This window comes from Stegastes partitus, unplaced genomic scaffold (assembly GCF_000690725.1).
Source record: "Stegastes partitus isolate 25-593 unplaced genomic scaffold, Stegastes_partitus-1.0.2 Scaffold4, whole genome shotgun sequence".
Lineage (NCBI taxonomy): Eukaryota > Metazoa > Chordata > Actinopteri > Pomacentridae > Stegastes > Stegastes partitus.
Genome location: NW_007577735.1, coordinates 1,073,728 through 1,085,467, shown reverse-complemented (window position 1 = coordinate 1,085,467; position 11,740 = coordinate 1,073,728). Strand labels below are relative to the sequence as shown.

Sequence of the window (11,740 nt, the reverse complement as noted above, 5' to 3'; positions counted from 1 at the left end):
TATATATTTTTATTCATATATATAATAAATTTCTATGTACAATTTATTCTTCTTTTGTAAAGAAACAAAATTAAAGAGAAAGCTTTGATTGCAAACAGTGTTTCATACTAAAGGGAGGGACAGACAAAATGGAAAAGTGCTCATAAAACTAGTGTGTGTGTGTGTGTGTGTGTGTGTGTGTGTACACGTGTGTGTGGTTGTTGTTTCCCTCTTGTTGCTGTATTTTAGGTAGATACAAACAGGGGTTTGCCATTGTTTTGCAAGGAGCTCACCATCTGAAGGCCAGGATTCCCCTTGAAGTCACTTAGAACACATAAAATGAGAAGTGTCTGATGGCAATCATAAAAGATTAACATCAAAGACGGCTCCAACATTACAAAGAAATATCCACCACACAATGTGAGGCTTTGGCTTTTATCGCACTGACTTTTATCGAAGCTCACACTCGCCTAGAAAGACACATCCGTGATGCGCTCACGTTTATCTCGTCAACCCTTCATAATTTGCGTCACAGCCGTGGTGGGTGTCCACTGTTTGCAATCCTGTTGATTTGCTTACTTAAATGAGTTTAAAACAAAGTGTTATGAGTGTCAGGGTTCAGTCACTGACAGCAATAATGATACATTCGACAAAGCACAGCTAGAACAGTGGAAACTGGCCACTGATTCACAAAGGGTGATGTCTGATTGTCTGTTAGTCAGCTGTAGTAGACAAAGTATGACACCATCAATGCAACATGATCACATAAATAACATCACAAAAATCGTCCAGTGTACGGATTCTTCCTTTAGAACATTGGCAAGAGGGAACCTCCTCCCCCAATAATGGTAATACTTTCAACAAAATTAATTAATAATTTTTTTTAAAGCAGTTGAGACAGTCATGCAATATGCAGCCTAGTTAAACTAATGGCTGGCTACAGGGCCTCCCTTGTGAAGTTGAAGAAATCCACGGATCATGAACTGATCAAGGTTAGCATTTTAGTAGTTGGCAGGTAAGAGCTTAAATAAGCTTGTGGCAATGCCACAGCGTAAGGGTAATTAGGCCAGAGGTTTGGTGTAACATGCTAAATTTTGTCAGTACACACAAATATGAGCCAGGAAATCCAGTCCAAGTTCTAGGCCCAGAAAAAATTTCCCAAGTTCGGTCTGGGTCTGGGGGATTGAGATCCAGGCCCAGCCAGCTTAAAGGTCTTGCAGAACAGAAAATATCCTAGGTAGGGTACACACTCCCGAGAATGTCTGCGTGGCAGCTTTAAAGAAATCACCACACTGAATACCACTCACGTTTCACAAACTGTACACGTCACGTCAATACAAAAGAGGGTTTTCAGCCAGAGGACCCGTGCTTGTGTGGAGAGAGAACTCCTCCTGTTGTGCTCTTGCTGCCTGTATTCCTTTGCTTGGACATCAGAGGGATAGACAGATAGCAGGGGGCTGTGGGGAGGGCCAGTCAGTGTCTACATTCTGACCTTAGAGACGGTCAAAAGACTAAGAGGAGAGAGAGAAGGCGGTGAGTGGGTTCAGGGAGAATCGTTTTGTGCTCACTGAGTTTTAAAGGCACTGTCCTGTCACATGATGTCAACAAAGAACTCACAGGGATTGCCCATAGCATGCTGGAAGGACTGGCGACTGGCGGTGAGCTCAGGAGGAACGGCTGCTAACTCTCTCCCAGGAGGGGCTCCGGGCGGCGTGCTACTGCTGACCGGGGTCTTGGGGGCCAGACGGGCCAGACAATAAGGGGGAGGCAAGCCCGGGGGGCCGTAGGAGGAGGCATGGCTTCGCTCGCTCTGGGCACAGGAGCCTGGCCCTGCTTGGGTAAAGGGGGCGTGGCTGTAGGTGAAGGGGGGGTGGTTGTTCTGTGAGAGAGTGTGGCTCCGGTGAGAATGACTGTGGCTGAGACCGGATCGGGCGTGACTGTGACTGGAAACGGCGTGGCTGTGATGGCTCATTTGGCTGGCGGACCTATCACCGCGCCTCCCTCCACGGACGCCTGGCTCAGATTCGCTGCATGTTGACCTTTGACCCTTCTCCTGTGGGGAGGAGCGTCTCCCTTTGCCCGCGCTGGGGTTGGATCCACTGCTTCGGCTTCCTGTTGAGAGAAAAACAACAGACAACTCAGTTTCCACGGTACATGCACACATACCAGGAAATATACAGTGAGCAGCTGCAACTCATCAGCTACAGCTGATTCAGAACCAGCCGGGTTCGCTACTGATTAACATCGAGACAGAAGGTCACACATTAAACAACAGCTTAACGAGGCCTTCGTGAACTGCAACAGACACTACACATGACATGTTAAGTGGAAACTCTCTCAATGTGCACGTAAATGCTAATGAACACGTTACTGCACTTTGTTTAAGGTGTGACCGGATATTTTTTTCTTATGCAATCTAGCAAGAGCCAACAGTCAAGGGCAAACATGATTATCTCAAACGTTTCTCCCCCAAGTTCCACTGCAACAGCTAACATTACGGGCTTCATCTAACATTCATACAAACATCCACAGATTGTAGATGTAAATGTGATACACCAACATCAGAAAGAGATCACTACACAGCAATTCAGGATACAACACAAGAACTTATTTAATAAAGTTATATTCACATCGTCAATTTTGCATCAAAAGCAAGTCAGTGTCGCATCTCAGTACTGGTGGTGTCATACTGATGGAGGTGTACCACACTACTGCAAAATCAAACATTCCACGCCTCCCCTTCCGCAATGAGCCCAACAGTACTGGGTAAAGTGGTGCATGATCGCCCCCTATCAGTGGGAATGATTGCACAAGCCTCGGAGTGATCATCCTGCATCATGCACCTCCCAGCAGAGTACGAATGCATGCCCAGAGGTGCAGAGAGGGAAAATCAACTGTCAGGAGAGTCACACACAGGATACACATGGACGAAGGAAGAATCATGGGACGGGCGGCAGGTTAACAAAAAAAAAGAACCTTAAAGCTACAGTATGATAGGTGGAGAATGTTGAGCACAAGAGAAAGAGAGGAGTGATAGAATAAGACTGCATGGTAGGATAGAGAGAGAGAGAACAGCAGAGGAGGAGAGGGGGGGAGGGGGGGGGTTAGCAGGCTTACCGGTTCCCCCAGTGTCCTGGGACTACCTCCTCCTTCAGTCTACCGTTGCCCAGCAGAAACAGAGGGAACAACAGAATTACACACACCTCCCAGCCCAGACTTTCCCACACTACCTAATGTACTGCATCTGCCCTGTAAACCCCTTACTAATATTACACCCATTGTTGTCCCTGTCTTGTCAGCTAAAAAAGAAAGTTGTGAAGACCCTAAAAATTTGCACATGCACTCCCTGAAGCAAGCAGATGGACACATAATTACCCATGAACACTTGTTCTTAACTCTGACTCCTTGACTGCTTTTGTCATCTCCCTCCAAACAATGCAGAGGAAACCAACGGAAATAATGGCAACTGGCTGAAAGCAAGATATGACGATGTCTGGATGAATCACTTAAAACGAAGAAAACTCGACTGATAGATGGCAACATGTATTTTACATCCTTTATCTGGGCTGCCTGGTTTAAAATATACGCTACGACGACACTACCACACACCCCCCTCCCGGGTTCTCCACTCTCCTTCAATGCAGATATCAAAAATCATGCAGCACCATCACATTTTTGATTAAAAATGGAAACAAAAGATCATTCAAGAACAGATGGAGAGGGATGGATTTGATCATTTCAAGCTGGTGATTCAGAATCACGCGGTTGATCAGATTTTGTTGTTGTTGTGTACACACCCAGTACTGCAGAGCTGTCCGCTGCATGACTCAAGATGCTCATGATTGACCTTGACAATACAGGACGCGTTTTAGAATACACATACTTAATTATGGGAAAATGCAATCCAATGTCAACTTCCTGCCCAGAGAGCCAGAAAAGCTAACATTAGCGTGAATCAGACACTTGTTAATACTGACATCGTATTGCCAGAAATACTTAGATTAATTAATGTCATGTTGCATGTTGAGTCAAATTATTACATTAATTAATGATAGGCTGATGGCAAACTCAAAAGGCCCGTTGCAGCCCTCCTTGTCACTCACCCTCGCTGTGCTGGCTGCCTGCGCTCCCACTGTGGAAACTGTGGCATGGGTCTGAGTATCCTGGTGGAAAGCTGGGTGGTGCGGAGGGGAAAGGAGGGTAGGGGAATGGCTGCCCGCCCAGAGGCCAGGGGTTGCTGGTGGGAGGTAGCGGTGCCAAAGTGTCTTGCTCAGAGCCTCCACCACTGGATCCCTCATTTAAATTGAGCGATGCCATGTCTTGACGAGAGAAAACAGAAGCAGAGAGGAAAAGATTTAGTCCGTCTCTTCATAGAAAAAGAAATCGTAGATGTGCGAGTTGCATTACTGATACGCTGAGAAAGGTACTTTGGCAGAGGTCCCCAAAGGTGTAGTAGCACTGTTCGGAGAAGGTGATTTTGTTGACAGTGTGTCTCAGGTAGCCGTGTTTCAACAGACTGCTTGCGTACTTCCTCGCATCCCGCCGATCCTTGAATCCTTCCACCCTGGAGTATAGCCAGTCTACCACGTCAGCACCTGACACAGCAACAAACACACACGTGGACATGTAGGCGCCTGCTCTGATGTGTTGAACAGATGCTAAAAACACTGTTGATATGCAGCAGCCACAGAGTGACCACAGTGGCTGCAGTTAGACAAACAGCACCATGTTGTAAGAATTGGAATAACGTTAGTGGAGCTAATGTCTGAGCTATGTCTGATGCTTCCAAGGCTCAGACTTGGATTTTGAGGTTAGGAAAAAAAAAAAAAAACTTTGCTCAAATGAGTTCAACAAAGAAAACTAAAATATATATATACATTTTTCTATTTACTAACAAACTCCCTCAAAGAAATTCTTTGATGAGCTAGAATGATTACTAGCTAACATACTTTGTAACTCATTATAACTTTGTAATTTAACTTTGCACTGTTTAGGAAATGGCAAATAAACAGTGATTTCTTTATTCAGATTTTATTTTTATTTTTATAATTGTAACGAGTTAGAGATGTATTATTGTTGCTAACATGCACCACTGAGGTTTAACCCTGTGAACGCCAAAAACCCACTGGTGGGTTTTAAAGGCCTGTTATCTTTAAAAAAAAAAAAAAAAAAAAAGGTCAAAACTACACCATTAAATTACACCATTTATCAGAGCCAGAAACTGTGTTCTACACCTTCTGGCAGTAGATGAACTCTTTTGTGAAGTGCATTTCTTTCTAGAAAATTAACAAAATCTAAGCCTAAAATCATGATATTTCATCAAAGGCACTTTATTCAACATGCTTCCTTCAATTGTCCAAAAAAACATTTGCACCAGATTGTGACCAAACACAGAGCACAGAAGTGAACTGTGGAAATAAATTAAAAGTGTGAATAGTATAAATATTTACAGCATTTAAAGCCAAGATTTCTCAAGTGTTGGTAACACCTGTGGGCCCTTGGAAAAATGTTGTACATGTTGATTCCAATGTTATTTTATTTTTTGTTAAATGAAAAATCATAGAAATCCAACTTTTATGATTTATGGCATGTTATTTTTGTCATACTGCACAAAAGACATTGTTGAATTCTCTCTACCTATAGCCATGGCTGTGCTGTTTCTCATAAAGCTGCAGGACTTTATATTGCTGTGAAAAATGAGCCTACTGCCAGTAAAAATGTGACTGAAACAAAAAAGTTGCTTGTGGTTTAGAGGGTTAAACCAGTATGCGTACAACACCATATACATGTGTGCATATCTCCAACTTGTATGCATTGCTTACGGTCAGTGACCTAAACACTGCAGATCTTTGTCAACATAAAGTTTCGCTTCACTCAGCTTTTCTCACCTATGACAGCATTTGCAATTGTGATCTTCAGCCACATCCTGTCTCTAATCTCGAGGCCAGAGTCAGGCAACTGCATCACCTTGACGATAGTTGCCATGTCTGTTTTACTGGCAGACAGAGGCAAGTCATCAAACTCTAAGATGGACAAAGAAAAAAAAAACATGTAAATGCTGCATGTTTATCATAATTAAATAACATGATACAGTTGTTTAAAAAATGGTGTTTATAGCGTTGATGACAGTAGCTGCTTGTGTTTACCGTAGTGTGGGTAAGGTCCTGTCAGGGCTGTGGTGTGAGAAATCCAGGCGGCAGGGTCAATAGGTCGCACTGGTTCAGCTGAACAAATAGGAAAAAGTTATTACATAATATACAGATTTAACATAGTTAAAACCTGGCCAGTGACATGAAATAAAAGAACGTATTTGCTAAGAAGGATGTTGTTGAAGTACAGCACTGGTGTCTGTCTTACCACGAGGGATGGTGAAGTAGCTTCTTGGAGATGGGTCCCAACATTTGGCAACAGTAAGACTAATAGGACTGCAGAAGAATTTAGAAAATGAGTGTAAATAATAGAAAATAAAACACATTAGCTGTAGTTAAAATATAGACAACTATAAATAATTATTTCTTTAACAGCCTGGTTTACCAAATGATGCAACAAGAGTGAATAGATTGCTATCTACTAAATAATATTTACCACATTATCACTATTTGCATTACACCCATCACATGTGTGACACCGCTGATATTTATCAGCCAACAGAGAAATCGAGTCATTTTTTCCCCACAAATTACTAAATGACACCAGTTAATTACAGGGTATTAGTATGTAAAGCTTGCTAGTCAGTTAACTTCTATAATCTGCTGCTGCTGCTTTGTGATGCAGCAAAGTAGTTAATACTAACTCACAAAGTAACAAGGTCTTTTTTTCAAAGATGGTATGAAAAATCTTGCAAAAAAAAAACAACACATGCTGTATTGGCAGCAAACTAATTTTTTTCTCAATAGGCTTTCCTCATTTCTTACAATCCTCAGAATATCCATACAACACCCTCTCCGATTTACATATTAATTTGAAGTATACAATTACACCATACAAAGTTATTGATAAGTTATGCTCTCACTGTGATCATTTTTCACAACAAAGATCCAAATAAGCACAATGCTCTGAATAAGTTTAATGTTCTTACCCAGTTTTGGAAACAATCTCTCTTAGGATCCGCACAGCGTCGTCATTGCTCATGTTCTCAAAGTTTACGTCATTCACCTGGTAGAAAGATGAAAACAAACTGTGTAATTAATTCATTATATCAAATTGCATTACTTAATTATACATTGTGTTTTCATGACTAAAATAATTTCAAAACAGTGCAGGTGTGTTTATGCACTTATACTGTGCACACATTCATCTCTGCAGTACTTCTAGGCCTTCGGATGCCTGCAAACCCTAAGCTGCTTTCTGTGGGATGCACAGTCATAAAACAGCCTGTATTGATAATGCGAGGGTGACAACAAATGGCAATCATGTGTTTTGCAGTGGGTGTAGCCATAGACCTCTGCCGCACAGACATCAAAGAATGGCAAAAACAGGAAGGAAAAGGAGAGGCAGAACTACAACGGAAGTGAACACAACGATGTGGTTATTATTAGGCCGCAAGCCTCAGATAGATAAACAGTAACATCTTCGTGTGTCAGCATTTACAGTTTGAAACTGACATGGTAGAGATGTCACCAAACCACTGATAACTTGTGATAAAACATTCAAATGCTGAATTTGTAAAACTGGAAGTGTACCTGGAGGAGCATGTCTCCAGGTTCTATTCTGCCATCAGCAGCTACAGCTCCTCCCTTCATGATGGAGCCGATGTAAATGCCACCGTCTCCCCGGTCATTACTCTGACCAACAATACTGATACCCAGAAAGTTGTATTTCTCTGTCAGGGAGGAAGCATGGAATGAGTAAGATAACACAAGTCTGAGAAAGAGTATAATATAACTGTGTAAAAAAATAAAAATAAAAATCACAGTTGTGGGTGTATTAGATTTACCCATGTTGAGCGTGACGGTGATGATGTTGAGGCTCATAGTGGAGTCTGTGATGCTGCTGAAGGACGAAGACTGGGAAAGGCGGAAAGAGGTTACAATGAGGGCGTTGTAAATAAAAGTGGCATAAAGTCTATATCAATCAGCTTTCTCATCTGTTTTTCGCACTCAGTGTCAACATCAATTTCAGGAGAGGCGGTGACGTGTTTAGAAGTGCGTACCCGGTCTATCTTGGCCACTTTGTGTCTCCGTCTGCGCCGCTTGTGTCTGCGCATCAACTGTGATGAAGAACTCTGTTCTGTGGAACTACTGAGTCTGAAACACAGAAGAAGAGAATGGAATTAATGATACAGGAGGGAAAAAAGAGGAGACGAAAACCGGATATCAGAATAAGAAAAGAGGCAAAAGTTGTGCATGTATTTATATTATTTAAATCTACTGTGTAGACTTGACATCAAATGACCTTACATGTTCATTTATACAGTGAGTTTGTAGACAATATAAAACACATTTGCCATACAGTACAATGAAATATTACAATATCATAAACCAAAACATATTCTAAGTTGATGTTTGTGGATCTGCAGGCTCATGACTCACTGCATGTACATTTGTAAGTTGCTTTATGATGCCTTGAAATGTGCTGAAGCTGACATACAGTCAATATATTGTTAACTGGTACTTCTATGTCATGTGTCAACACAAGCTTTTGTTTTCGTGGCTTTCATGAACTGAAAAGCAACAGATAATTTCAGAAACAATCTGCTACTGATTTGTATGTTTGGATGGCACAGAGATACATTTTGATCTGAGGTAGTATGTTACCTGCTAGCATCCTCATCTTCCTCGCTGTCAACAAATGAGCTGGATTCCAGCTCACTGCTCATTACAGAGGCGCTGTCGTAACCCATGGCCGAGTCCCTTGCAGTGCGCTCTGATTTAGAGTGACCGTTGATGCGAGGGACTATAGAGGGAAAGAGCGGAGCAGCAGTGAGTCAGACGGAAGGTCATGTTGTTCATCACAGAGCCAGGTCAAGAAGGAGAAGGAACAACCAGGAGGGGAGGAAAGTCAAAGTTAGCGAGAGTGGCAAAAATGGAAAAAGATCACAGTTATCTGAGCATCAGGAACATGTTGGTATTAACAAAAACATGGCGTGAAAAAGTCATAATCAGAACCTTGTCGTAGATGGAAAGCTATAAATGAACAATGGCTTTGAAAAGGTAAACATTATAGTGCAAAAAGTACTACAGCTTATTTTTGAATACAGTGACAGCTCTGCATAAACACACTTCCTAACAGAAAGATGAGAAAAATCTGATGGATTAAAACCCCCAGTAGAGCACGACTATCTCCATACGTACATTGAAAGTGAGGTGGTGCTGTCTCAGGGTAACAGCGGATTGGTTGGAAAGGCCTCATAAGGCGAAGAGGGTGTGGCAGCCAACGTGTTCGCTGAGAGCAAGCAAAACATTCCAGCAATGTAGCAGTTCCCATCGCTAGCTCCGCCCAGAAGGTGCTCTTATGAAAGCTGAGCTACTGCACATAAACAGTCAGCAGAGGGACTTGAGATCCACTGTCAGGATTCAAACATATTTCCTCCCACACTCTGAAGACTGCCGCCAGAGAGAACAAAAAACACACAAAGAAAGACCAAGTGTGCAGGTTCACCAAAGCAGACTGAAAATCTGTGTCTTTGTGCTCCGTGTGTTCTCTAAAAGCCAGCCTGAGCCCCAGACTGTCTCTGCCCACCAGCTGCCAGCTGACCGCTTATCTACAGTAGAGGCAATGAACAAAAATAGGGAATAATCATAAAGAGGCTCCACAAGGGCTAGTAAAGAAAGAAAACAAGAAGTGACTGCTATGACTCAACAGCAAAGTCACTTCTTTCCCCGCTGACAATGTGAAACTTTGAACACAATGAATCATGACCTTTTCAGAAGTTGTGACATTTTGAATGATTTAAAATAAAAGAAGTACATCTTGTTTAGTTTTTGTTACCTATGATCCAGCAATAAACAGAAGGCCAAACAGACAAAATCTCTACGTAGCAGTTAAAATGTTCTGCACTGGCCAATATTCCCTTTTATTACCAAAAAAAAAGCATTGCATAAACACAACCACGCTACAAATGCTCACAACAAGTAAATAAAACCTCTCCTCACTGCAAAACAAGAACCCTCTAATTTTCACTAACTTTCCATAATGAAAGAAATAAGACCTGTGATAAACGAACGAAATCACCTGTTTCATACAACGCATTCAAATGTCAAATACCATCACTGGCCACAACACAACAAATCCCTCTCACCGCAGCCGACAGTGTGCCTTCATCCGATGCACAGAGAAAGTGAGCAGAGAGTGAGGACAAAGTATTGCCTCCTCCCTCTCTCACACGGCACGCAACTATAGAATGACTGCGAATCTGTTGCTGACCAATCAGACGATGGCATTCTCCAAAACAGAGGGAGATAATATGGGATTTGAGCTGATGTGCTGTCCTCTCCCCCCCTCTCTCCCTCAGGTGAAAACACCATCAGGTTATTAAAAGCCCAAATGCTTTGAGCGCTGTTTCTTTGTAAAAAAAAAAAAAAAAATGTAAAAAAAAAAAATGTAAGATACTTTTCATAACGGGGGAGGGGGCAGATCAAGTCCGCCAGCTGTTTTTGTGCTTCACGTTAATACTTTAATACAAGCATAAGTGCTTTGGCTTAGCTGTCGTCTTTGACCTGAGCCTTGAAACCCTGACAGCTCTGAACGGCATGACATTTAATGCAACGCAATGCCTTTTTTTTCTCCCTTTTCTGGGTGGTAAATGTTCTCTTTTACAGTGCAATAACTTAATATGAAAGTCTTGTCTTACAATAGGTTAAAATGCAGAACACCTGGCGGCCTCCAAACAGATCATATCCCATAACTCCATGCTGCCCTCTGGGTCTTACACCTGTTCACCCTCCTGAAATTTTCAACTGTTACATTATTCATCCTCAAATGCTTCAGAACAGACAGAGAAAAAGAAGGGATATGTTTACCAGGTTTGAACAATTTAAGTGATCACTGTAAAACAGCTAGTGTTCACACCGAGACAGAATCACTCAAAGCGCGTGTATAAGGTGACAGGGGAATTCCTGAAGATGCTGCAGGCAGCGAGGAGGCGAGGCCGCCTCCTACTTTATATGTCTTTACATCCTGGCCATGTGACGGAGCCAAATTGAATTACGTTTTATTAGGCCCTTCCTGCCAGATTTATGAACCACAAAATTGTTAGTAGACCATGAGGGGCCCACCCAAATCCCCTGATGGTTTCACTTAATTAGAGCAGACAAACTAGCAGGCAGAGAGATGTGAGGCAACCAGATAGAAAGAGACGCTGTGTGTTTGCGCAAGACAAAAAGATCAGTAATTCTCTATTTTCTGCCATCTGCATGATAGTAGTGCTGAAGTCAGTAACAGTGCAGTGGATGGAGGAGGACACACAGTTTGGGTTACTTCTCATTCTAAAACAAAAAATAAAAACACAAAAAACAACTGTGGAGTTGGCAGCAACAATATATCGCTGCACTGTTTCAATTCAAGAGCAGCATCAGAAGATGCACAACAGAGTGATCGCCATGAAACCGTGGGACGTCCTTATGCAGTTAAAGAAAGACACAGTTGAATCCAGCTTGTGAGACAGTGCAGCTCTTCCTACAACCCCAACCTGATGCTGTACTCCGTGATGCTAATTGCACCACATAAATTAATGAGTATTTGGTTAATGAGCCTGGAGCGCAGGATGCAAAGAGCCAGGCTTGCTGTGAAGTGAGGACAAGGGGAAGAGAGAGAGAGAGAG

General features: G+C 42.4%; 1 protein-coding gene across 2 annotated transcripts in view; it reads right to left on the bottom strand.

Moving 5' to 3' along the window:
• Positions 1 to 402: 402 nt before the first annotated feature.
• Positions 403 to 11,740, bottom strand: part of LOC103354892 (segment polarity protein dishevelled homolog DVL-1) — a 23,662-nt gene continuing 12,324 nt past the window's right edge. Inside the window, exons 1-12 of one of the 2 annotated variants that reach the window (XM_008278495.1) lie at positions 9,273 to 10,496; positions 8,736 to 8,874; positions 8,132 to 8,225; positions 7,916 to 7,985; positions 7,662 to 7,801; positions 7,058 to 7,134; positions 6,337 to 6,404; positions 6,126 to 6,203; positions 5,868 to 6,002; positions 4,407 to 4,574; positions 4,083 to 4,298; positions 403 to 2,091 (exon numbers count right to left, since the gene is read on the bottom strand). In XM_008278495.1, coding sequence (XP_008276717.1) covers positions 1,571 to 2,091; positions 4,083 to 4,298; positions 4,407 to 4,574; positions 5,868 to 6,002; positions 6,126 to 6,203; positions 6,337 to 6,404; positions 7,058 to 7,134; positions 7,662 to 7,801; positions 7,916 to 7,985; positions 8,132 to 8,225; positions 8,736 to 8,874; positions 9,273 to 9,405 — 1,839 coding nt within the window. In that variant the 5' untranslated portion in view covers positions 9,406 to 10,496 and the 3' untranslated portion in view covers positions 403 to 1,570. Of the gene's footprint in view, positions 2,092 to 4,082; positions 4,299 to 4,406; positions 4,575 to 5,867; positions 6,003 to 6,125; positions 6,204 to 6,336; positions 6,405 to 7,057; positions 7,135 to 7,661; positions 7,802 to 7,915; positions 7,986 to 8,131; positions 8,226 to 8,735; positions 8,875 to 9,272; positions 10,497 to 11,740 lie in introns of those variants that run through there. The other variant, XM_008278488.1, reaches the window with a different exon arrangement.